A 27949-nucleotide genomic window follows, 5' to 3' on the forward strand; every position below is an offset into this window, starting at 1 on the left:
TGGATTTTTTTCCATAATAAATAAATGAATGACTAAATAAAGAACGCCCCAACAGGCCCTGGTTTTTCATGACTTCGTGCTGTTTGTACAGAAGGGGGCGATGCTGCACTGCTGAGAGTTCAGGCGTCTTATCGATACTTAACCCAGGGATAGTGTTGGAGCTAAACTCTGCAGGACAGCGGCACTCAGGACCGAAGTTGCCTATCCCTGCTTTAACCTAAAGCCTTTTATTCTTCTCTCTTTTCTTATTGTGAATCTATAAAGGCCGTTGTAACATGAACCAATATTTCATATTTCAATTTTCATATACAATTTTTGAAAGGGAGTTCCATGAATGCAAACTGGTTTGAAAATGTGCATATGAAAGGAAAACTGTGCTCAAGCTTTAAATTATAGCTATATCTAGGGAGAGTTAAATAATCGGATTCTTACTTAAAGTCTTTATGTGAGCAGTGTTCCCTAACACTGAACACAGGAATGTGTTTCCATTCACAAAACTCGTCAGCTGTTGTTATGTTTACAAGATCCCAGCGGTTTAAGCACGTGCGCTGCGCACATTAATAGGCATGTAAGGGATTCTCCAGGCAATAGAGCCGGAAATAAACAGACACTGTTGTCAAAAACACCTGTAGTTCTCAGTTGTTTTTACATGTTTGTCTAAGCTGTTTTGTCAGTCACCAACAGACTAAATAGGCTATACAATAAACAAAGGTTTGAATAAGCCTACTTAACTTTTTTAATAAATAAACAAATTAATCGTTAAATGAATTAAATTAATTCCATAGCATTACAAAAATCCACTGCTCAGTTAGGTTATTATACACCTCCGATGTAATGTGAAGAACCTGCGTTGATCACGCATGCGCACAGTGAAAACGCGCAAGATGTGGATCGCTCGGTAAAGCGGACAGCGTCAAAAGCAAAGCCAAACACCGCTAGCTCAAACCCGACTGGAAGCGCATGTAAGTCCAGGGAGTCTGAAAAGATCTTTAGAGTGTAAGAGGCGCACCGCGTGGACGCCTTCACTGGGGACTTTTGCTTGTTTTTAAAGATATATGTTTACTCTTTCAGTATGAGGTTCCCTAACAGAAGACTCCACACGGCGGTGGATGGAGAAGAAGACGCGGGCGTTTCTGCACACTTCAGAAATCCTTTCGTGCACGAGTTGAGATTTACTCCTCTGCAGAAACTCAAGGTAAAGTAACTTCGCCGCTGTGTTAAGTTTTTTCCCCCCGTCTTTGCAGAGCACAAGGAAGAGTGAAACATTAGCACGAGTTACTGTTACTGTTTCACGTTACAGCACGGTGTATTAGGGACACCTCGTGCGTCATCTGCCAAAAATATGCAGAAAATCTTATCGTCTTAAATCAGAGGGTTCACATCTTTGAGCAGGTGTAGACGATTTGTTTTCAATATTAGCAGTAGTTGTTGTTGTTTTACCTGCATCACGTCCTAGGATAGCCTACACCTGCATGTTTGTTTATTTATTTGTTTGTTTTACATTTTACATTTGAAATATAGGCTAGGCCTATATCATTGTTAGAGTCAAAAGCACACCGGCTCATGTTTTATTGGGTGTGACGCCAATTCGAAGTGAACTGAAAAGCAGCTGAGTTGGCTTTGTTTAAAATACAGATGTATAGACTCATTTTGTCATTATTTTAAAGATTGTTCAAATGCATTTTAAGTAGTGTTGTTGTTGTTATGGTGTAAAGGCTAAGACGTAACTGGAAATGTATATGACGCCCACTGAAAGTTTGGGTTTGTAACACGATTAGAAATTGATAGGGGATCTGGGAGGCATTTCCTGGGAACTAAAATGAAATGTAAAAATAAAATAAAACAAACATTTATAATCTAAATGTCATGCAGAGCAGACTAAGATTAGCTGTGGTGTTTTTTCTCTTTGTGTGACTTTAAATGGTGCAAAACCTCCTTTCGTTGGTATTCTGATGTCATTTACATCAAAAACATAATTTCCTGGCGCTTCACTGCACTGTTACATTGTGGTCCTGGAAAACCTGGAAATGTCAGTCAATTATAAAAGTGTGATTTCCAGTCTGGGAAAACTCATGGAAACGATTACAATCTTAATGAGGATGGAAAAACAATTTCTTCAGCTAGAAATGACTTGTATTCGATCATTTATTTATTGCTATATTTTGTAGTCATCACAAATGATCTCAAATGAAGTTTTTGGAAAATAAATAGAAATTTAGAACCCTGAATTGCAGATCAGCGATAAAATCAGTTTGTATTTGATGCACAGTAGCATTCTGGTATAGAGGAACTGCAGAATTTCTTCCAAAGCAGCTGTGTTAGAAACTGTATGGCTCAACTGAAGCATTATTATGGGATGTGTATCCATCCAGTTCCATGAGTGATTAGTGAAGGGGTTGTGTTTTTAGTAAATAGTTTTAAACTTTTGAGATCATTCAGATCAATATTTTTCATGGTTTATAGGAAACTTGCAATATATGTGGGCTGCAGCATTTCACCAAAAATTGTCACTCACAGGAGATATATGAGAAAGCTGAGTTTCCAAGTCGTGTTCTCCCTGTTTAACTTTCATCTCAATCTTCTCAGCCTTTCCTGCTGTTTGTGGGAAATGGAAAGCAAAGACGTCAGTTGCTAACAGACTGGAAAACCACAAGTTTTCAATAATAGTTTATTCTCACATTTCAGCAGGTAGAGAAACCCTTCTAGAGGACAGTATGGTCACTTTTCATAAATCGGACAAGGTCAGATAATTGTTTACTAGGAAATAGGCAAGTGTCTATTCTTTTTTTGGCTCCATTAGCCTACTGATATTTTCTAATGTAGAGTTCTTACACAACAGCAGTTTGAAAGGTATAAGATAGGCTGTGATGATTCACGTGATTTCCATATGCATCAGATTCCAAGACAAATGGCCCTTTTTGGTATTATGCAAGATCTTTTTAATATACTCAGGCCTGTGGATTACCTTCTAAACACTATGAAGAAGCACAACATTCTCTATTTATAGCATTTGAACCTATTTGGAAATCCTGAGAAGTAGGTGGTTCCTTTTCTTTGCCAGCTCTTGTAAATAGGAGGGCAATTCTTAAAGGAATAGTTCACCCCAAAAAAAAAAAAATTGCTTAATTTATTAGCCCTGAGGCCATCCAAGAGTTTGTTTCTTCATCAAAACATAATAGGACATAAAACAGAATGAAAGTCCAAACAGTGATGATAAAAACATCACAATAATCCACAAGTAATCCACATGACTCTAGTCCATCAGTTAACATCTTCTGGAATGAAAAGCATTTGTAAGAAATTGTTTAAAAATGTTTTCACTTATAAGGGGTGCTTGATCAGTGCAGATTTCTCTCCTGATTCAGACTAGATGACTTTATCTTTGGATAAATAATATAATATTATGGACAGAGGACTCATATCTTAGCTGGAAGCAATGGTTTGAAGTTAAAAACTTATTGATAGAATTGTTTCTTACAAACGCAACTTTTCTCTTCTCAAGATATTAACTGATGGACTGGAGTGGTGTGGATAACTTGTGAATTATTGTGATGTTTTTATCAGCTGTTTAGATTCTCGTTCTGATGGCACCCATTCACTGCAGAGCATCCGTTGGTGAGCAAGTAATGTAATGCAAAATTTCTCCAAATCTGTTCAGATGAAGAAACAAACGCATTTGCATTTTGATTACCTTGAGGGTGAGTAAATCTTAAGCAAGTTTTCATTTTTGGGTGAACTATTATTTAAGACTTCCATTCTAGAGGTCTCTTGGCACTAAAATGTCATCAGCCTTGCTCACAGTCAAGTGGCAAGCTGACAAGATCCGTGAAGACCAGTTGAGAGATCATGAGCAGGCTTGGAAATTCCTGCCTCAAAACCAAACATTTGCATGAAAGCTTCATCACAGAAAACCACTCTTGCTCACTCTGGTTTCTGTTGTACTTCATGTACGTGTCACAACAAGAGTCCCTTTAGTGCTTTTTACAGTTACGTAACATCTTTGAGCAACTATGGCAAAGCAAGCAGAATTCCTCGAATTCTCTGTACTGTAACTGCTCGCTAGGCCTTGAGCAGTAACATGAGCGCAGTCACATCACGCTGTCTGGAGACACTGTAAGTCTTGGCGTGTTCCCTGTAGTGAGCATAGAGCTTATGTTGTTAGAGATCACGATTGATAGTGATCCAAAGGGAAAGTGGAGTGAGCAAGAGCTGGAGGATCTCCTCAGCCGTACAAGGCTGTGAAGTGCTCTCAGTGAGAACTGCTCTTAGCTGATGCGCACTAGTAGATTTACAAGAGTCATTTGCCTTGTAAACGTGCATGTTTGAGATGACTGTGACATGGCAAACATTGTATCTTATAGATGGCCAAGACTGATCCAACAGCTTCCTGCTGTCTTCTCTCTGCACACTCTTTGATTGGTTTAGTATGACTGTATACAAAGTAGATTTTTGTTCTGGCTTCATCAAATGATCATCTGGTATTCATTGAGCTTTGTTTTGAAAGATCCACAATGCTCTGGCCCTAAATCTTGTCTTCAACATATGTTTTCATATTATCTACGGTAGTCCGACATGTTGGTTGACATGAATGTGGATGATCAGTTTAAGTATTCTGTACCTTGCAAAGTCTCACAACAGTTCATTTGGCTGTGCTTCTATCAAAATGAATTTGTTCTCAGCATTCATTACACCAGAATGAAGATAAATGTAGTTTTATGTCAGATTCTGATCTATATTTAGACTACAGTGTGTGCATTTCTCTGATGTGAATTATTAATGGTTCTTTGTCATTTTGTTTTTAATAAAATGATGTAAGATATATCAGTAAGATATTTTAAAGAAACGAATACTGTTTTCCACAAGAAGACATTAAACCTATCAGTTGGTCTTGAAAAAACGGTCACTAAAGTAACAAAGATATTTAAGGTGTTACAAAATATTTCTATTTCAAATTTATGCTATTCTTTTAAATGTTTTATTCATTAAAGAACTCTGATTTTTTTTATCAGTTTACACACAAATATGAAGCAGCACAACTGTTTTCAAAATTGATAATACTAATACATGTTTCTTGATCAGCAAGTCAGCATATTAGAATGATTTCTGAAGGATCATGTGACACTGAACACTGGTGTAATGATGCTGAAAATTCAGCTTTGCATCAAAGCATATTTTTGAGGTTATTTTAAATTATAATAACACAACCCAGTCTTTAGCTTTCAAATATTTTTGAAAATGGGTACAAGGTTTTTTTTCCCTCCCTATTTGGTCCCCCCATCTATTTTTGGAATCAGCACCCCAAAAATTGTAAGAATCAGATGTTAGATTTCATTCAGTAAATATGATGCAGGGTGGTGTAATATTTTACAATATTATAGTTTTTAGAGAATAAACTATAATTTCCTAAATTTCAAGGTCACTGCTTAGAAGTAGAAGGGCAGTTTTTGAAGCATATTTAATAAATTATTGTATTTTGAAACGTAGTATAAAAAGAATTTGATAAAGAACCCTGATCAAAATTAGAGAACACTTACAGATACCTCCAAGTTATTGGTCTTAATCTGGCATTCTGGTGCTAATTTCCTTAATTATCTGACAAACCCTATTTAACTGGCAGCATTCCTCCAGTTTTCACTGAGATACGGAAACCCTGTGACAGGAGGCTGTCCAGATGGAGGCCAAAGGAATGTCCCTTTCAGCAACTGCAAGAGAAGCTGGTCATTCCAAATCTGTGATTTCTCGAATATTGCAAATTTACAATGCCATAGATCTGTCTCAGAATATTTAAGATATATCGACTAAAAAGTGCACTCTGCAGTGACCAGAGTCCTGATCTAAATCCGACTGAAAATGTCTAGAAAATTCTTGGCGACCAAGTTAAGAAAGAAACACACTACAGTCACCGAACTGTGGAAGAGACAAGAAGAAGAGTGGACCAAGATCACACCTGTGTAATCTGAGAAACTAATGTTATAATGTTGTGCGGCCACACATGTGCTGAAGTCATTCAAAGCAAGGGCCTTTACACTTCCTATTAATTTCAGACAGCTGTAACCCTCCAAAATTTTAGGTGTAATCTTCTTTCATGCTACAGTGGTTACTGTTCTCTAATTCCGATCACTGTTTTTTTCCACAAAACAAAGGATTTTGTTGAAATTCCTTGGATTTTTTGCAACATGTAATATACCTAGAGCTAATATTCCTTCACATTTTAATGAAGAAGATTAACAATATTTCAGAAAAAAATAAAGTATTTCTAAATTGTTCTCTAATTTGGATCTCCACTGTAAATGCAGCCTTGGTTATTACTACAGTAATGAAATTTACATCATGTCCACGGTACAGATACCCTAACATACACATTAAAAAAACAAACTATACTTAAGCTTTTAAGGGTAGTCTCAGGGCAGTAAGAAACCTCTCAGAACACCATGGAAAAGCCATATCAACCTTGAGGTCAGACTCTTGCGTGGGCTTCGTTGTAACCCCACTCAAAGAGATCAGCACCATCCTCCTGCTCTTTTACAGCACTACTAAAAGATTCAGCTGCAGGTTTGGCTACAGAAGCTCCTTCTTAACCCGCACATCCCCCTCGTCCTCCCTCAGGCTGAAGCAGATGGAGACTAGGCATTAGGGGGAGGCTGTTAACAGGACCCCATAGGCAGGGATCAAGGCTGTGCCTCTCACTCCCGGGACATTAAACAGTGTGTTGGGGTGGGGAAGGTCAAGACTAGGTTATAATTCTTGTTCTCAACAAATGATTTTAGCTTCTCCTCCTTTGTTCAAAAAGCATGAGTGTTTTTATTGTTTTTTTTTTTTAATCTCGTTGGGAATAAGTGCTCTTATATGTAGTCTTTTACTCATAATACATTTTACACTAGCACTACCCCTCCTTCTAGCTCTCTCTCGCTCCCTCCCTTTCCCAAGAGAGCCATCGCCTCAGCCTCTAGATCAGTTTAATCTTTCTGCCAGGGCAGACCGCAGGTGTTGACAGCGGCTGTAGATAAATAAATAAACCATAAACACGCTACACATCTCCACCCACAGTTCATCTCCTCCTAATTGATTCGTCGGGTGAGCCCATCCACATTTAATCACCTCACTCAGAGAGACGCTCTGCTCCAGCTCCAGCGTCTCTCTCAAGACGACAGCCTTAACCAGTGTTACAGCTAACAGCCAGTAAATTTAACAAGACAGGTGTCAATCCAGTCAAACGAGTCATTTGTGAATGAGAAACTTGGAGGACTAACCTTATTCTAGGCTCAACAAATGCAGCGTTGGATAAGAAACTTGTTGTGAAACTTTTCTTGGAAATTGGAAGCACATACTCTTAGGCAGATTAAATATTCATTAACCATTCTGGGCTTTAATGTGAGCTCATTCCATTCTTCTGCTTTGTCGTTGGTTCTTGTGACAAACTATCTGCAAATCTCCATTAGCCTTTTGCTGGGATCAACAAAGTTTAACCCTTATATTATTGTTGCTGGAAGTGTTAACAAAATTGGTTTTTACATATCCAGACTGTTATTTAGCCTTCTAATTAATTATGTATTACAGTATGTGTTCTCAGATCTAGAGGTTTGTTGAAACCTTGCACCAATGATCTATAAGAAGAATTTAAGATCTTATTTATTTAGCTTTTTTATTTATTTTTTTGTGATCAACTTTATTTTTTATTCAACAAAACAACATCCATTCAAACAAACAAAACAGGGAAGGAGAAGCAACAGACATATCAATATTTTTACAATCTGAAAGAAGAAGAGGGAAAAAAACAGCTATTTATAGTCATTCCTTTATATAATCCAAACGTTTGGTATAAAAACACAGCCCTGTTCATTCGTGAGCATTTTTATTTTTGAAGTAAAGCAAACAAGATAAGAAAAATACTCTTATTCCCAGAATAATATATATATATATAATAATAATCTATCAAAGAAGGGCAACTTTTTTTGTGGTTAACAGTGTTAAAGCTTAAATAATATCAACCTGTTGAGTTTTTATTAGGTCAGAGGAACATAACAAGACAATTTAAATAGAAAATAATTCAATATTACTATTATTATTATTATAATTATTTTTTTTTTTATATATATATTACAGTCTGTGGGATCCCAAATGCTGCATGAAATCAACAGAAAATTAGGATTAAGTCACAACGTTCAGCTTAACATTGTGAGCTGAAATCAGTAGATGTAAACCATTGATGGGAACATGAGATGTTTGTGGCCAAGAGGTCATTAGAGATATGCTGATGCAAACCTGATCTTTCCCCTTCGAAGATTTATCACATGAGTAACTGGTGTACAATTGAGACATGAGTTGCATGTGATTAAATTAAGAAATTGCGGAAATTCTAAATGGAGTTTGAATTAACCATATATTTTGCAGGAGAAAACTGTTACAGTATAATGCTTTTATGTAAAGTCCATATCAGATACCACGAGCGTCATTCCTTCTGCTTTTGAAAGCCCTCTCTCATGGGGGAAAAAAAGAGAGGCATCTAACATCAGTTGACTTTTTTTTCTCTTCCTCATTTCCTGTTCCCTCTTATGTCCCACTTATGTGATCTTGTTTTTCCTGAGTCGCATATAAAAGCATGACATGTGACGTCCTTGTGTTCTGAGTTGATGGGTCTCTTAGTTCAGTCACGAATGGCTCGCTGTATGTATCTAATTCTGACACCACTGAAGCATAATTGGATTTTCTGTTATTTTGTAGAAACCAGAGGCCTTATTACTAAATATAAATTGCCAAAATGTTTCTGTGCTATTTATAAAATTTCTGTATGCACAAAAAAATTTCTATATTTATGTTTTGAAATACAAGATAATTCTAGGGCCCTATGAGGTAAATTCAGATTTTTCATTTTTATTTTTGAATTTTTTTTATGGATTAAATAAATTTTAAAAGGCTAAAGCTAAGAATCGAATCAATAGAATTCATAAAAAAATTTAATATAATAATGGATTAAAATGTTAACAATAATAAGGCCCTTTGAAATGTGTTTTTTTTTTTTTTTTTTTTTTTGGTCTAAATTCGGTTTTAACTTTTCTTGATTGTATGTTGTATGATAGAACACAAATTTACCAAAACTGCGGCAATAAAATGAATGAAATTAACTTCTTTTAACATACAATTCTTTCTCTTTGCTTCAAAAACTTGTTTAATGCCTCACAAATGCAAATTCCCAGCTTCCAAAATTACTTTCTTTTGGTCAAAGAATATTCTGTTAAAGTAGGTTTTCTGAATGACACGCCATGACACACAATCTCAATATGACCAAATTCTGAATCAAATCGTTCTTGTGATCATTTATACATTTTCACTATTTGCAAAGTCATCTGAATTTATTTAGCAAGTCAAATCCATTTAATGTATGATCAAATCTGTTCATAAATGCATTTTATAAATTAAGTTCTTAATTCTTTATAGTCTGCTTTGAAGTGAACTAACTATAAAGATATTTCAATCTCTTAGTCATAAAACTGAAATCTTGATGCTCTTCTTCTCAAGAGTTCAAACACTTAGCAAACATACTTTTATTTAAATCTTGATGGTTCTGCTTAGAAAAGCCGAATGTAAGTTTGGATCTATTGGCCTGTCTAGAAGTTAACTAGGACTGAGTAATGTATATGTTAATGTTCCTCAGGTCTGTCTCTGTCGGTCTTTGAAGATTGCAAAACATAGCAAAATATAATGTAGTCTCACTGCATATTTTTGTTTCCCTCCTATCACTTTCGGTAAATGACCCTCATACCTCACGTGCTTTCTGTATTCTCCAGCCCCACGGCACTGCTATACTGGCAAATTCTGGAGTAACGTGAACATATTTGGGATTTTTAACCTCTGGTTATCTCTAACACACACTTTCTCTCTCTCATAGATAGCAGTGATGACCGTGACGCTTTTCCCTGTTCGTCTGCTCTTTGCTGCATTCATGATGTTGCTGGCCTGGCCCTTTGCATTCGTGGCTACTGTTGGCCGTTCTGAGGATGCAGTTGAACCTCTATCCTGGTGGAGGTGGTGAGTGACACATCAGAAATGCATCTTTGCATGATGAGATTATGCCATTAACACAGACCTACAGAGCCAGTCAGACTACAGTTTGCAGCAATAAAGTAACTGAAAGTCATTCATTTTCAAGTTCAAGATTTGAGGCAACATGAGCTATAGTGAACATTGCAAGTAAGTATAGATAAGTAGCCAATGTGAGTCCACTTGTGTGGTCAGCTTCCTGATACAGTCTGAAACTGCAATCAAGGTGCATCAACAACTACTTGCAAGTAAGGTGAACATGAAAATGTTTCACCCAAAAATGAAAATTCTGTAATTAATTACTCTCCCTCAATTACCCAGCTGTAAGACCTTTGTTCAGCATTCTGATCCTGCATAGATCCTGCATTATTAATTTTTTTTCATCATGTTACTCTTGTGAATGGCGGAGGATGGTGACACAGAAGAGAAGACTAATTAACGATAGGCTATTTTAACAATGTCCTTACTACATTTCTGGGCCTTGAATGTGGTAGTTTTGTTGCTGTCTATGGAGGGTCAGAAAGCTCTTGGATTTCATCAAAAATATCTTAGTTTGTGTTCTGAAGATGAACAGATGTCTTACGGGTTTGGAATGACATGAGGGTGAGTAATTAATAATGACACAATTTTAATTTTTGGGTGAACTATCCCTTTAAGATCTCAATCTAGTTAAAACTAATCTATATCATTCATTATTTGTGTGCATGTTTTAATATTGGGGCTGGGTAGTGACACACATTTCACAAAAACCTTTGTTTTAGATTCTTGATTCAGTTAGATTCCAATTACATTTTGAATATATATCAAGTGAAGTACATCACAGTTTTTCTTAAAGAACACAATTTCATAATACAGGGGAGGCATGTGAATTGGTATATTACTACATCATTAAAGATTAACATTTCTGTCAACTTTTAATTATATAATTATATTTATACTCTAATTCATTTTAAAATATAAACATTTACATGGTGACTGTCATTAAAAAAACTTTTATAAATCTGTTTTCATGACAGATTCATTCAAATGCTCATCTTTAGGGTTAATTTTTCTTGCTAACTGTCAAGTAATGGACATTTACTGAAGTAACATGTTTGTAACATCGTTTACAAAATTGTCTCATTGTGTTTGAAACGGAGCAATTACATGAGACTTACATTTCAGTAAGTTGTAGTTACTTTCAGCATACATTCTGAATGTCAAAGATTTTGTGATAAAATATACATTTGAAAAGCTGAACCTTGACCCAAATAGAGCATATACGTCTGTAAGATGTCTGTTAAAGGGGTCATATGATGCTGCTAAAAAGAACATTATGTTGTGTATTTGGTGTAATGAAATGTGTTTATGCGGTTTAAGGTTCAAAAAACAAATTTTTTTTGCACATAATGTACATTATTGTTTCTCCTCTATGCCCCGCCTTCTGAAACGTATTGATCTTTACAAAGCTCATCATTCTGAAAAGTGATGTGTGCTCTGATTGGTGCATTGTGATCGGCTGAATACCTCAAGCGTGTTACGCCCCTTAACATACTGTGATGCCATCTCCTGGCACGACGAGACAAAACCAATAAAACCCATTACAAATGAGGCATTTGTTGCATCCAGTGAGGACATAATTACTGATTATAATGACCTAATCTGTCTTTTTATGCATTGCGTTGCGTATTGCGCTGCGTAAACAGAAAACCATGTCTGCATTTGTGATCGGAGAAATGACAAACAACAGTCGCTACTCTACACTGCTCAAAACTCGCGTTTGGATCATCAGTGGCAAATTCTTTACATATGTAAACGTACTTACAGGCTGTGAGTCAGAAACGCCAGACTGTCCTTGCAAAGTTGGAATTGCCCCACTTTACAGAACAGCCTTTGTGCACAGACACATTGTACGCTACTAGTTCAGGAAACAGTCCTCGTCCTCTGTAAAATGTGCTGCACACATCTGAATATTTGGGTTGAACTGTTCCGGAACAGTGTTGTGTCCTCTTTTGGAAGGCCAAACAAAGTAGTTTCACTTTCACAACGAAACACACAGCATCTCCACAACATGGCAGCAACAGCGAGAATAAAAGTTATGCCGTCTTTCTTTGCATGAACATTTGGGCGACGGTATGCAAATCTTGCCACATCGTGACGTAGACGTGGGGGCGTGTTAGAATGAGATGTTTTCGGTAGGCGTGCCTACATGTGTGTGTGTGCCTTCAGGGAATTGTTTTGTATTAAATGATTAAAGGAATTTATGAACTGATATCAGTTCATCAGGATGAAGATCAATTGATGAATGTTGTCAGTCCCAGCCCTGTTTAACAGACAGTTGAGTTGTTAGCTTAGCAAAATACTAAAGTCAAACTCTTGCCCTGCCTCATGCTGTCATCAAATTCTTTGGAGCAAATAAGTGATTGAGTTCTATCACTTTATGTGGTGGTGAGCGTTATGTGACATATGCACTTGCTGACCACATAGTACGTTTTCAGTCGCTTATGAGGATCCATTAGTTAGAAGTTAGTTTACTAGGGTTTGGAACAAAGCCGTAGTCTAAATATTCTCAGATATTGGAAAGTTCACTCTTCCTCGCTATTTTACCCTGCTTAAAATAAGATCACTGTATTGTGTGTCTGTTGTATGTGTGGCACACCTACCACACACACACACACACACACACACACACACACACTGAGTCACATCACACTGCTCCATTCACACCGTCTCCATTCCACTATCACCTGATTGCTTCCAGCAGTGCTTTTCATATTCTCTCACTGTGTGTTTGTCTGCCTGTGTGTGTCTTTCTGTATCACATTGTGCACAAGTTTGTTCAAGTGAGGGTGGAGAGGAGAGGTTTTTGTCTTTATCCGCAGTGTAAGTTTGAACAGACACGCTCAGTTACCAACACTGGAGGGGCACAGGTTACCAAACTACTTTTCTTTTGCTACTGTGCATGTTTGAGAGGGTGTTTCAGTGAGTGATCATGAGCCAGCAGTGTTAAAAAAAAAAAAAAAAAAAATTCTATTGCAGTTAATATTTAGTATGAAGTCCATGTAGAAAGCTTAGGTTTAACTACTTTAGTGCTTAATTTTAAGCATTCTCCAAAGATGTTCTCAATGACGTTTTAACAATTACCTAGTCTCTGAATACAAATGGCATAGATGCAAAAAAAAATCGACTTCATAGAGATATATTATTTATACATCACGCTAGTGAAGTTTAATGTAGTGTAGTTTAATGTTGACTTTAAATGCTGTATGATATGGATCACAGACAGATGGATGTAAAATCAATTGAACTGGCAAAAAAAAAAAATGTCAGGAAGCAGGCAACATTTTCTTTCTAACTCTGTATCTGTTTCTCTGTTTCTGTCTCTCCAGGCTGGTAGATCTGGTCCTGAAGGTCATCATGAGAGCCATGTGGTTTTCTGGAGGGTTTCACTGGGTCCGTGTGAAGGGCCGGCCTGCACTGCCTAGTGAAGCACCAATCCTCACAATGGCCCCTCACTCATCTTACTTTGACGCCATCCCTGTCACAATGACGATGGCTTCTATAGTGATGAAGGCTGAGAGTAAAGATATTCCAGTCTGGGGCAGTGAGTTTTTAAAAATATATAAATATATAAACATTTACATTTTGCTTTGTTTAGTTCAACTTTGAGCTACTTTGCCTTTGATAAATTGAGCTGTGGTTACAGTTTTTTTTTCCCCCCTCTTGTTAAGGGCTACACTGTTCAAAAGTTTGGGGTCTGTAAAATTTTTAAAAGATGTTTTTTTTCTTATGCTCATCAAGGCAGCACTTATGTGAACAGCAATACAGTAAAAACAGTAATATTGTGAAATAACTGTTTTATATTTGAATATATTTCAAATTTAAATGTTATTCCTGTGATCAAAGCTGAATTTTCAGCATCATTACTCAAGTCTTTTTTGTCTCCTGATCCTTCAGAATTCATTCTAATGTGCCGATTTGCTGCTCAAGAAACATTTCTTATTATTATCAGTGTTGAAAACAGTTGTGCTTTTTAATATTTTTGTGGAAACCATAACACAATTTTTTTTCAGGATTATTTAATGAATAAAAAGTTCAAAAGAACAGCATTTATTACAAATATTGTCTAACATCATAAATGTCCTTACAGTCACTTTTGATCAGTTTAAGGCATCCTTACTAAATAAAAGTAATCATCTCTTTTAAAAAAAAGTCTTACTGATCCCAAACTTTAGATTTTTTCCAGGAGTAAATCATCTCATTTGTCTTTGAATGCATGTTCATTGCTGTGTGGTCATATATAAAATGTGTCATACTCATACACTGGACCATGATGAATAAAGTTCATGATCTGCTAAGAATATTTCTCCCAGTTCCATGAGAGAAGCTTAACTCCCATCAAGAGGAGGTTTATTTGTCATTTGAATAAGAAAACTTGGATTTGTTTGTGAAGATGACCTGTTAATTATAATAATTATTGTTTATTATGGAAAATCTCAATTTATACTATTAGCATTTTGCAAGATTTGACTCTACTAAAGCTATTAATCTCATTTTAAAATGATTTTTTTTGCTCTCTTTCTTTCCATCTCTCTCAATTTCCTCTTACCTCACCCGTCACTCTTTCTCCATTTGTAGCTCTTATCAAATTCATCCGGCCCGTGTTTGTGTCCCGCTCGGATCAGGACTCTCGGAGGAAGACCGTCGAGGAGATCAAACGCAGAGCTTCTTCTAATGGCGAATGGCCTCAGGTACCACACCAACGCACACAGACTTCTGATATTTCCCATCTAATGTAATGACATTCATACAGTATAGGTGTTCAAACACATATTTAAGCTACTTTATATCATGAGTGCAGTGCTGAGGTATTTCCTCTGACTGTGGCCTGTTTTCAGATCATGATATTCCCGGAGGGCACGTGCACCAATAGATCCTGTCTCATCGCATTTAAGCCCGGTATGTGCCAACCTCTGACATCTGTTGACTAAACACACTTCCCATGCCCAGAACCTGTTTATGGGAGTTTTTTTTTTTTTTTTTAGTCTATCTTAGGAAACTTTGAGGAAAGTTTTGTATTTTGTATGTGTGCGCTTTGGTGTTTGCTCTCTCTTTGTACCCTCTCTAAACTGCGGCCCATCATGGTTCACAGCGCTGAGAGATCTGGTGATTGGCTTCCTCTTCCTGTGTACGCTGTGGATTGTGATGGTCTTTTCTCCTTAAATCCCCCTCTCCTCTGTCGGTCATTGAATCGTCTCGTTTGCTCTAATCCTCACCCCTCCTCTCTCCATCGTCTGCGTGTTTCCTCTTGTCTGGCTATCTCACTTTTCTCTCTGCAACCTTTAATACTGGAGCTCTCACTGTCCCAAACAACATCAGATGTGGTGGTGTGCAGCCAGACAGCTCTTCCAAAACAAAAACCAAGCCAGATACTGAGTTTGGATGTGTACGGACAGTTCTGGTGCTTTTTGAACATGTTCACTAATGTTTATAGGCAAGACCTAAAATGAATACCCCTAATCACACCAAATGCAGGTTAAAATTAGCGTTGGGGAGAATATGAAACTGGTGGCCAGCAACTGCTTCTTATAAATTAACATTGCCTGAGAATGCAATATGGTTAAATAACAAAGACTTGTATAAATCTGTATATAGACTGGTTTATGAATCTGTTGTGAGCAAAAGAGAAGCATTTAAAAAGATAATATTCCCTACGGGTTTCCACCAAAATAAAAGCTTTATTGTTTAACCTTTGAAAGCAAAAAAAAAAAAACAAGAAAAAAAAACAACAAATATTAGTATTGTAATTGTACGGTTAAATATTAGTGATATTAATATATTATTAAATATTTTACAGTTCAGTAGTATTATAGTGATATTTCATGTGATTTATTTTTTAGAATATTTTATAAATGATTATTATTATTATTATTATTATCATTATTACATATTTTATAGTCCAATAGTATTATTATGAAATACTTCACAGTTTAATAGTACTATAGTGATATTTCCTTATTGATTTAATTTTTAAAATTAAATAAAATAATAATAATAACAATAATAATTGCAATTAGATATTTTCCCCAATTTGTTCTGCCTGTTTTTTTTTTAATGAAATAATGCACATTAGGTTTCATGGCGTGTAACAACTCAAGTCAACGGCCCTATATACAAATTGAAAATCTGGAATCTGAGGGTGCAAAAAAAATACAAATAAATAATATTGATAATATTGAAAATATCACCAATCAAGTTAAATTAAATAAAAAATTTAATTAAATAAGATATATTTACGGTAGGAAATTTACAAAATATCTTCATGGAACATGATCTTTACTTAATATCCTAATGATTTTTTGGCATAAAAGAAAAATCTATAATTTGGCCCATACAATGTATTTTTGGGTATTGCTAAAAATATACCCCAGCGACTTAAGACTGGTTTTGTGGGGTCACAAATGCACAGAAGCACTGCATATGTAAAATAATAATAATCAAATAATAATCAAATTACATAAAAATAAGAAAAAAAAAACTTTATTTTGCTATTCATAAAATAACAAGCTGTTTTTTTTCTTTTCTTTTTTTAAGTCATACACTTGAGTGTATTAAAAGACAGAAGACCTGTGTGTGCAAAACTGTGGTGCATTTAGCATTTATTTACAGTGGTATTGCTCTGCCTAAAAAGTACAGGCACACTTCCGCTCATGTGGATGCAAGCTATAGTCACATACAGTAGCAGATCAGAACCTCAATGGTGAAAGATGCAAATGGATGATGGGTGATTTGTGTATTTGCATTGGTTGACTTGCTCTGTTTAAAACTTGAGTTGAGTTTGTCAAAGGGGAGTGAGTTCCGTCTTTGAGGATAGATTGGCCAGTTTCTATTAGCAGCATGTAATAAGGAGCTGTTTGTAAGCTGAAGGGCATCTCTCATCTCTCTACACCTTCCCAGAAGTGATGAGAACTGACTGGCACAGAGTGAAACTGTGGCTCAAATATAAAGAAAAAGAGAATGCAGTTGTTTTCTGAACTCTGTTATGAGTTCTGATAAGGGAAAGTTCACCCCAAAATAATAATAATTAAAAAAAAAACTTACCTCATCCACTCATTCATATGTTGCATTTGTGTGTGTATGTATATATATATATATATATATATATATTATATATATATATATATATATATATATATATATAATATATATATATATATATATATATATATATATATATTTATTCATTGAAACACAAAAGGATTTATTTAGCACAATGCCAAGCAGTTCTCATTTAATGCTAGTGACAGCTGTCAAAGCACAAAATGTACCAAAGTATTTTAAATGATTGTGCAATACATAGCAAATATTCTGGCTTAAAGTTATTCTACTGCTGTTCAAGAAAAAAAAAACAATAATATTGTATTGTAATTATTATATATAATGTAATCATTTACATTTAAAATAACTGTTTTCTATTTGAATATACTTTAAAAACTTATTTCTGTGATGGTAAAGCTGAATTTCAGCATTATTACTTGAACCCCCCAGAAATCATTCAAATATGAAACTTTTCTTATCAATGTTGAAAACAGTTATTTTTTTTCAACATTGAACACAAACTTTTTTTTTTTAGTTCAAAATAACAGCATTTATTTGAAAAATATATATTTTGTAACAATATAATTATGATCAATTAATGCTTCTTTTCTGAATAAAAATACAGTATATGCAAGTTCTGCCAGATATAAAAAAAAAGTATTTTCAAAAATAATATTTAACAAAATAAGCAATCCGCCACCTCAAAAGACAGTTTCAAATGTAAAGAGTTCTTGAAAGGAATATTCAGCTCATCATAAAGTTGTGTATTGACAGAAACAGTGTTCTAATCCTCTAACTGATGTAATATTATTCATTTTATTATTCTGCATCATCTTATAAAGCTTGAGTGTTAAGCAAGTTTTTGGTTTGGCGTCATATCTGAATATGAAAAACAATGAAGCTGGATGAGGTCAGTGGATTTGTATACTAAGGCTCACACCCACATTCAGTTAGAGGGCTCATGTTTCAGCACAGGCTATAGATTTTAATGCCACACCCGGCCCTCCGAGTGGAATGAGGTCAAAGCAAAGTCCTCTCATTCGCACTGGTTTACTGTCCTTTTGTCCCTCCTTTCCTACAGGTGCGTTTATCCCTGGAGTTCCCGTGCAGCCTGTGCTGTTGCGGTATCCTAATGAGATGGTAAGAATAAGCTCTACGCTCAAACAGGGTGTGTCTTACACTCGTACTTACAGTCTGCAGCTGTGTGTTACGTGTGCCCAGCAATCTCTTAGAGCACTTAGAGCCAAGGTTGTGCTGTAGGAGAAGCAAGGTCAAGTTCAAGTGGTTAGGTTAGGTGTGTGTGCAGGATAGTTAGTTGTTTAGGAGGATACTGCCAGTATAACACTTGTGTTTTGTTTGAGATGCCAAGCCTATCCATTGCCTTCTATTCTCTTCTCACTTCCCCGACAGGATACAATCTCATGGACGTGGCAAGGGCCTGGAGCGTGAGTCTCTTGAGTTCACTTAAAGGCATAGTAGCCCAAAAATAAAAACTGGCATTATTTAGTTACCCACATGCACCTACTGTATATGCATTTCTTTTTTCTGCTGAAAACAAATAAATTTTGAAGAATCTTGGTAACCAGACAGTTTCAGTTTTCAATAACTTGCATTGTTTCTTTTTTGTTTTTTTTTTAGTCCATACAATGAATGGGGTGTAGATTAATGGTCAATATATATGCAAGATATGTGCCTGTATCTATTTGTAAATTATCTTTTTCAGGTTTAAGATTCTATGGCTCACATTATGTCAGCTACATAACTCTGTTGAAATAGAGGTGAGAACTCACATTGTGGTATAAATATTATGTTATTTTAGTATTATTCATACACCATTACAAATAATATTATACTTTTATATTATTTTGAAGCTTTTATTTTATATTTTAAATTTTCAGTTTAGGTTTAGTCATTGTTCTTCATTTTTATTTTACATTTATATATGCATTTGTTTGTTTGTTTATTTTTCAGTTTTAGTAATTTAGTTTTACTCTTAAATTCAGCAATTCAAATTATTTTTATTTATACATTTTAACTTCAATTTCATTTTGATCATCTAATAATTTCATTTAATTTGATTTAATATCTAATTAAATCTATTTTTTTGTGTAATATTTTAAATATTTTTAGTTTTAGTTAACAACACTGGTAAATATGCACAAATCAGATTTGATGATGATACATTTCTGTCCAGTATCTTCCTACATACACCCCTTCAGAGGAGGAGAAGAAGGATCCAGCCCTGTTTGCCAACAATGTGAGACGTATCATGGCCAAGTGAGTGGATTTTAAAGAACAAAGTGTTTTTGTTAGGACAGATTTTATTAACACTTTATTTCATACTGATAAAAATAAATTTGACGTCTGTTTGTTTGGCTTCACATTTCTTCCTCTTAAGTGTCCTGTAATCAGTATAATGTGTGTGCTTTCTCCATATAGGGCCCTTGGGTCGCGCATTATTGATTACTCCTTTGAGGACTGCCAGCTTGCTATGGGCAAAGGGCCTCTGCGATTGCCCAAACACACCTGCTTGCTGGAGTTTGCCAGACTGGTACGATGTTTAGGGTGAGTAGAGCAGTAGTTTTAAGCGGGTCGTCACATCTACGATAACGTACACTTCTGTTCACATAGAAAGCAAAGCAGAAAATGCAATACGAACAACCCAGTACCTTGTAAACACAACTTAACAATAACACAACATAGCAATTGTTTATCTGTTATCGTGAGGATGTCCTGAGTTGGTGAGTGACTAAGGAATGACCATTGATCAGACCAGACTTCATTATGAGAACAACAGGAAGACAGTCAGTGGAAAGTTTTCCTGTGGTTTCTGGAAGCTGCTTAAAGTCGGTCTAGTGTCAGATGAGAGCTTATTTGACTGAGGGAGTTCTTGCTGTTTGTCTGTGCAGTGTCCTTTAGATGGTCCCTGTAGCTTGGACTTAGGGTAGTCTGTGGGTGTCTTGTAGACCAGCAGGCTGGGATGGTCTTTTGAAATAGCAGACTTGATCTCAGTTCTCAAAGAATCAGAGAAAGAATCAGTTCTCATGTTTTTATTGGGCAGCTGAGTAAAGCAGGTTGTAAGAGTGAAGGACAGTTTAGGATGTCTCTGGGACACGAGGTGTTGGTTTGGTCACGGTGTGAATGAGTCATCCAGCCAATCAATCCATCAGCACCTCTCGCCACTACATGTTTCCTTGAAACTTCAGTAGAACCACACTACAAAGAATCATAACATTCAGTAGTAAGAGCAGCCCAGTGCTGATTGATGAAAAAACACATGCAGCCCTCTACCTGCCAGCATAAAGAGAGGAAGTTAAACATGGCCTTTGTTTGCTTTGGATTAGAAGTTAAGGATTGATTTTACCCTGGTGCTAAAGCAGTGAGCTGGTTTGTACTGATGAAGTCTGTATCTGGTAGTGAACATGGTGCCCTCTAGTGAATATGATGAAGAAATACAATCAACAAAGGTTTGAAAGATGGCTTGCTGTAATTACAGTTGAAATCAGAGTATATAACATTCAGTAAGCATTAAATATGTGTAAAAAGAATGACTTTTGCAAGTACAGTAAATAGAACCATTAATTGCCAGTTAATCTGTAACCTTTTTCGTTTTTTTTTAGGAGTGCAATATAATGCATGTGATGCTACATTTTATGTTGTGACAACATTGAGATTTTAAGCCTTTACTTGCATTAGATTATATATATATATATATATATATATATATATGTATATATATATATATAATATATATATATATATATATCTATATATAGAATTAGATGTCTATATATATATATATATATATGTATGTGTATATATGTGTATGTGTATATATATATGTATGTGTATATATATGTATGTGTATATATATATATGTATATATATAATTTTTTATCTGATGCAAGAAAAGGCAGCAAATAAAACCAGAGACACATAAAAGTTTGGATTCACTTTAAAATTTTTCAAAAAGGTGAAAGGGAACTTAATGGATCCTGAAGCTTTTAATCATTATTTCACATCGTTAGCTAAAAATAATGTAATCAACTTCCAGGGTGGCCTGATATTTTTAATGAATAGGTGGTGCCGTCTTTTTATGGGCAATGTGGAAATGTTGAGGATTTTTTTTAAGACCAGTCACTGAAAGTGAAGTTTTTAATTGTATTAATAAAAAGTAAATAAGGCACCTGGGATTGATAACATTCCTGCAAAATTTTTAGAGACAGTGTAAATTTATCATTTGACCAAGGAAAATTACCACTTGAGTTTAAAAGTATTAGAGTTATACCCTTTCATAAAAAGGGATGTAAGTTAGCCTGCTTCTGTCTTAGGTGTGATAACTAAGATAATGAAAAGAAAAAAGAAAAACATGTCTATGACCAGAATGAAAAATATATTCATAAAAACAATATTTTGTATGAGTACTGTAGACCACACCATTTTATTGTATAATTAAAAGGTAGTTGGGTCTGAGAAGCCAGAGAGTTGATATTAAGTGTATATTGTGTGGTCCTTTATCAATCAATTGTGGATTTCCTCAAGAGAGTATTTTACTGTAGTTCCCTTATTTTTTCTCTTATATATAAATGATCTTAAAGCAGCGTGTTCAGAGGAACTTTTCTTTGTGCTGTCGATGCAGCAATTTTAGCATTTTGTCAAGATAAAGGGGTCCTGGAGAAAATGAGTTTGCAGTTACAAGAGATGGCCAAATGGTTTTTAGACAAACTTTCTCTATATACAGGTACAACTGAAGCCATTCTCTTTGCTTCTAGAATGAAATCTAGTATGACCATTTTTTTGGTTAAGATTAACAATATTGTATCAACAATATTGAGTCAAAAAAATGTAGTAAATTATTTGGTTTGTTTAATAGATAATTAACAGGTGATTTTATGGCTAGAAAGGTACTGTATATACGAAAACATGTGGTCAGGTTAGGTTTTTAGTGAGGCAAGGCAATTTCTTGGATGTTTATTCCTTAAAATTTCTGGCAGGGGCCTTATTTCCCCAAATGTTTCACAAATGGCAATTGGACCACTATGGAATATAAGCCAATGGATTTTTTTTTTTTTTTTTTTTTTTTTTTTTTTAAGTGTGTGGGATACTTATTTGGTACAGTTTTGTCAAACTTGTATTTTGTCAAATACATTTCAATTCAATTCACCTAGGATGCTTTAAATTACAGTGATGTGCACACTACTACTCAAGTTTAGGGCCTGTAATGTTTTTTAAATGTTTTTGAAAGAAGTCTCTCATGCTTTGATCAATTAATTGATTAATATTGTGAAATATTATTACAATTTAAAATAACAGTCTTTTATATGATTTTTGATTTATTTATTTTTTTCCTGTGATACAAAGTTGAATTTTCAGCATCATTACTCCAGTCTTCAGTGTCACATGGTCCTTCGGAAATCATTCTGTTATGCTGATATATCGCTCATGAAACATTTCGTATCAATTTTGAAAACTGGATTCTTTGAGATCTAGCTTTCTTTGATGAATAGAAAGTTGAAAAACAGCATTTATTTGAAATGGAAATCTTTTGTAACATTATAAATGTCTTTGCTGTCACTTTCGATCATTGTTGCTAAATAAAAGTATTAATTAATAATGGTTAAAAATATATATTATAGACCCCAATCATTTAACTCGGAAGAATCCTTGCATGTAGCAGTGACATGTGAACAGACCTCATGCATTCTTATGCAGTCAGTTTCAGGTTCAGAGGTTCAGCTGGTGTTTTATCATGCGTTCTACAGTGGGTCCCATGTTGTTCTGTAGGATGCTTCTTCAAACTGTTCCCACAGCAGCTCATCATCTCAAACATGGATACCTCCATCTATAATACTCTTTTGTAGTCTTGTACCATCCAGTCTTTGTTCTTTGTGCCCATCTTGCTCCTTTTTTTTTTTTTTTTTAAATGTCAGATGTGACTTTTTCTTTGAAACTCTTAAAAGCCCAGCATCTCAGAGTCGTCTCTGCACTGTTGGTGATGAAACCGCTGTTTAGTGTGTACTTTTCAATGCAGTTGCCAGCTGAGCTCCAGTCAGGGGTCTGTTTCTCAAACCAGAGACCCTGATGTTCTCGTCCTCTTGTTATTCTGGGTCGTCCACTTCTCTCCCTGTGCTGGTTAGATCCAGTTGGCTTTTTTCTTTCAAGACAGTAGCTCACTGAACAACCTTCATCTCTCAAAGTGAGAATTTAATTTAGTTTGTAAAAAAAGTTTGTAGGATTTATTTATTTTTTTGCTTTTTTGAAACCACTACCAAGAAATGCAAGTGTTCTCAATGCTGTACAGTTCATTGGGTAACACAAGCATTTTCAAAGTATTCTTGAGTGCCAAATTGCATATTTTATTATTTTCTCCACCCATTTGCACAATTGGCAAAAAAATAATAATGGTGGATTTGCTTTTGTCTTGTCTCTCAGGCTGAAGACGGGAGTCACTGATGAAGTCCTGCACGAGGAAGCCTCTAGGGCCCGTAAACTGTGTGGAAATAGACTAGACATGGAGGGATTTTCTCAGTACCTCAACCAACCCATGACAGAAGCAGTACAAGACGTCTTCTCACTTTTTGAGGAGGTTAAACATTTATCAAAACGTCTTTATTACATCATACTGAACAGAAAACAAATTAACTCTGCCTTCCAAACACATCAGTTATGTGTCTCCATAATGTCTGTCTGGTTGTGATAACATTTGAATGAATTGTTTCCAGCAGGGCAAGATGGATGTGAGAGAATATGTCATCGCCCTGTCTGTGGTCTGTAGACCTTTCAGATATCTGGAGACCATTTAACTGGCATTCAGGGTGAGCTGGGTTTCTGCAAGCTCTCTTTGTTTCACACAGACAAGCTTGAGTTTGTATGAGTCAGAATCTAACACAGTCAATGTAAGCTTTTTTTTCTGTTAAATATATTATAGTTCTTAATGTTTATTTGGATATAACTGACTTTTTAGGTCTTGATGGTAAGGAAAGATGGATGTTCTTTGAAATATTGTCTTCTGTCCAGATGTTTGAAGCACAGGAGGATGGAGCAGTTGTAGAAGATGACTTGGCCGTCATTCTGAAAACTGCTCTGGGGATTGGAGATTTTGCTGTTTGCGACCTTTTCAGGGCCATAGATTGTCAAGACAAAGGAAAGATCACATTTGGTACGACCATTGGTTTACATGTTAAATGTGATTTAGCTGTGAGGTGTCCTGCTATTATTGTTGAGATCACCTTCACTTCCTCATTGTTTGTGGTCACACTAACCAAAATTAAAATGTTATCTTGTTTTTTGTTTGTTTATTTATATAGCACTACTAAAAGAACCCCGGGGGTTACCCACATTGCTTTGCATAAAAAAAAGAACCAAAAACAGTCACACACATATTGACCAATCAAACAATCACATATAACCTACTGTATAGACAGCAGATTCTTAAACATTGACAGAGATTTAGCAGAACTAATATGTGACTCTGGAGCACTTAATTGCTTGGATATATTTGTAGCATTAGCCAACAATACATTGTATGGGTCAAGATTATCGATTTTTCTTTTATGCCAAAAATCATTAGGATATTAAGTAAAGATCATGTTCCTTGAAGATATTTTGTAAATTTCCTACCGTAAATATATCAAAACTTAATTTTAGAATGGTAATATGCATTGCTAAGGACTTAATCTGGACAACTTTAAAGGCGATTTTCTCAATATCTTTGCACCCTAAGATTCCAGATTTTCAAATAGTTGTTTCTTGGCCACATATTGTCCTATCAAATAATACATCAGTGGAAAGCCCCATTACTGCAAAAGCTCTATCGCCTTTTTGATGACAAATTGTCCTAGGCACTACCAGAAGTTTATAATTTTCTGAACACAAGACTGTAGGGGGGTTATAAGGTATTAAGAGGTTTGTAAGGTGCAAAAGTGCCTGATCGTTTAGGGATTTGTATACAAAAATTTAAATCTTGTATTTAACTCTACAACAAACAGGGAGTCAGCATAAATTTGCTAATACCGGGGAAATACAATCATATCGAAATGGGCATTTGACGAAATGTGTCAAGTTATTTAAATGATTCATTCTGGTCCTTGATAATTAGCTAAGCTCTTTTTGAAATCATTGTAAAACACTTGCCTTTGTGCCTAACAACTCCCTTTACTATAAACCACAGCTTTATGGGGCTTAGTGCTTTATAATAATTATGGAATTATAATGATTTTGAATTAAATTCCTTGATTAAGGCAACACACACACACATTCATTTTGAGTAAAATAATGTTGGGTTGAAGCATATTTTACTCTGATAATATTAGTGATACTATGGAAATAATATACTAAATTTCAAGCTTTGGACATTTAATAACATGTTAATTGTGATTTAATAAAAATGGATTATAGTTTAGATTTATATTAAATACAGTTATCTGGACTTAAAAACATCTTTGTAAGTTCATGATTAATTCTCTTGTCTTTGAAATATGGTGTACTTCCAAAAGTAATGACAAGCATTAAAATGTATTTTAATATGATTGCTTTTTAAACTAGTATGTCATGTATTTAAATATATTTATATATTTGTAATAATAAAGTTGCAATTTGCTAGTTATATTTGAAATTAATATATTTTCCTTTTAATTTAATATCAAATAACACAAAACTGTACTGTACTGAGTTTGTGCTTTATGTGCATTAGTATGTTATAGAACACATCAAAATAAGTGCACTTTTTTAAAAGCATGGCAAAATATTAAGAAAATATTGATTTAAAATATATTTAAGTAAAATGTGTAATTGGACTTTTTCAAATTATTTTTAAATTGCTACAATTAAATGGAATTTTTTTTTTCCTTTTTTTTTTTTTTTTTTTTTTTTACAAGGGACTGCAAGTTAACACTACTAAAAATTTTTTTTTTTTTTAATTTACAAAAAATAATGAAATAGATACCTAATTACTAAGAGTTTGCATCAAGTTGTAGTAATTAATTCTCTGAAAAAATTAATTCTCTCGTATCTTTGGTATTTGTACCTTTGTAAACATGCTGTGTGTTTGTGGCAGATGATTTTTGCCGGTTTCTGGAGAGCTGTCCTGATTTCGTGGCGCAGTACCACTGTCTCAGTGAGCCGATCCCTCAACCCTCCAGAGAATCCACATCACCCTCAGAGTCTCAGCCTTCAACTAATGGCTTCTGTGCTGACTTCAGCCCTCCAGATCACAGCACTCGCAGCACTGCACACAGCAAGAAACAGAACTAAAAGCAGCTTTTACTATCACAGCCTGTCACCCTCGGTGTGTGAGGGTGTTTGTGTGTGCACGTGTGAACGTCTGTGTGCAGGAGAGGTGATGACAGACCATATCTTTAAGTTGAATTGGGATTTGCATCTGTGTACATTACCCCAGGGATTCTTCCAGAGTTCTGTTCAAAATCCTTCAGTTATTTATTTGTTTATGCCCCCGAAGAGCCTGTCTTATGAATGGAAACAAAAGTGACTACATTTTTTAGATTTTAATGGTTTTCTATATAAAGTGCTGTTTGCTTTATAAGATGAGCGTGTGGTTTTAATATACGCAAAAAAAAAAAAAACTTTTTTGCTGAAAGTCTATGCTGATGTTCTTCAGGGTGAGATGCAATATTAGCGATGATGCGGTATTACAACATGTACCACATGCATAACAAATAAATTAGTATAAAGAAGATTTGAGTGAAACTGTAAAAGTCTCTGATTGGGTTTTTAATGAATGGAATTATTTAATCAGTAAATCCTGACTGACAAACCAATTCACACTATTTGTTTGAGATGGATTGTGTTTAAGAACATAATAATAACAACAACACTGGTGGCCTGTCCAGTTTAAAATCACTAGTGTTATCGGTATTATTCAGTATATATACAATTTTTATTATATTTTATCCTTAATGAACTCAACTCCTCCTCCTCATGAAAACAAGAAGTGTTTAAAAATAATTTACAAAATATTTTATGCAAGACTAAAACTTTTCCAATGCTTCAAAGATTTGTATTATATAATAAAGCATTTATTATAATATTAAACTAACATTTTGATTTTTTTTTTCTACAATGACTCTTTGGTGCTTTTTCACCTTTGTATATGGGAAATAAATTATTATTATTTGGTTAGTAATATATATTAAAAGGTTAATATGCAATAGCGCCCTAAGTACTGACAGTAAGCCTTTGAAAACTCAAAAATAATGACCTTTCTACAAACAACTCTCCTGTCAATCTCAGTGTATTACTCCAGCACAAGGGGGCGCAGTACAGCCGCAGGAGTCCAGACTGAACTTGAGTCATCACAGGACAGTGTGCTGCTGGTTCAGGCAATTGTTCGTGATCGTATTTTAGAGAATGATTCAGCTTTTGATTTTGTAGGCTATTATAGGATATGGCATTTGGAAGACCCCTCCTTGAATATAAAATCATAGACTCAGTGAGCCTGAGCATTATTAGGATTGAATGTTTGTTGTATATTATTGGACATGGTACCATGGTAATACCATAATATTCGATTGCCATAATATACACCTCACAATGGCCGTCTTGGATGGGTAAGTATATTTTTAATATTTAACCTGACCTGAATGTGTTACCCTGTCCTCCAATTTCATATCCTCATTATTCTCTAACAGACTCTGTTTTGATTTTCAAATGTCAGTCTTTCACATTCCCTCAGACAGCTTCTCATTCTCTTTCTGTTTTATCCCCCCTCTCGCTCTATTTTTTTCTTCCCTCGCCCACCTTTTCCTTTCACTCCTCTCTGTGTCACCTTAGCCTACGATGTAAACACATGATGTCATTTGTTAGAGAAACTTACATA

At 35.1% G+C, this 27949-nt stretch overlaps 1 protein-coding gene and 1 long non-coding RNA gene across 3 annotated transcripts in view; one reads left to right on the plus strand and one right to left on the minus strand.

Annotated features, from left to right (window-relative positions):
* The first annotated feature begins 816 nt into the window (after window positions 1–816).
* LOC109110827 (lysophosphatidylcholine acyltransferase 1) lies at window positions 817–26828 on the plus strand. Of its 2 annotated transcripts, none has more exons than XM_042745373.1 (15): window positions 817–962; window positions 1072–1195; window positions 9887–10026; window positions 13407–13621; window positions 14656–14768; window positions 14916–14976; window positions 18197–18255; window positions 18526–18560; window positions 18839–18893; window positions 19310–19392; window positions 19555–19680; window positions 23548–23701; window positions 23838–23930; window positions 24133–24274; window positions 26171–26828. In XM_042745373.1, exons 2-13 carry the CDS (start codon window positions 1073–1075, stop codon window positions 23916–23918), a joined length of 1245 nt encoding a protein of 414 aa, XP_042601307.1. In that variant the 5' UTR covers window positions 817–962; window position 1072; the 3' UTR covers window positions 23919–23930; window positions 24133–24274; window positions 26171–26828. The 2 variants fall into 2 exon arrangements, with proteins under 2 accessions (XP_042601307.1, XP_042601308.1); XM_042745374.1 differs by having other exon boundaries at window positions 23841–23930.
* The window catches only part of LOC109052383, a 198364-nt gene continuing 190565 nt past the window's right edge, over window positions 20151–27949 (minus strand). The window contains exon 7 of the long non-coding RNA XR_006157301.1: window positions 20151–20547. This is a non-coding gene — a long non-coding RNA (uncharacterized LOC109052383). The remainder of the gene's footprint in view (window positions 20548–27949) is intronic.

Source organism: Cyprinus carpio, chromosome B19 (genome assembly GCF_018340385.1).
Source record: "Cyprinus carpio isolate SPL01 chromosome B19, ASM1834038v1, whole genome shotgun sequence".
NCBI lineage: Eukaryota > Metazoa > Chordata > Actinopteri > Cypriniformes > Cyprinidae > Cyprinus > Cyprinus carpio.

Coding starts and splice junctions, on each gene's coding strand:
- LOC109110827 (XM_042745373.1), top strand. CDS start 1,073: ATGAGGTTCCCTAACAGAAGACTCCACACGGCGGTGGATGGAGAAGAA. Junction 14,769..14,915: donor CTAATGGCGAATGGCCTCAG/GTACCACACCAA, acceptor GCCTGTTTTCAG/ATCATGATATTCCCGGAGGG. Junction 14,977..18,196: donor TCTCATCGCATTTAAGCCCG/GTATGTGCCAAC, acceptor CCTTTCCTACAG/GTGCGTTTATCCCTGGAGTT.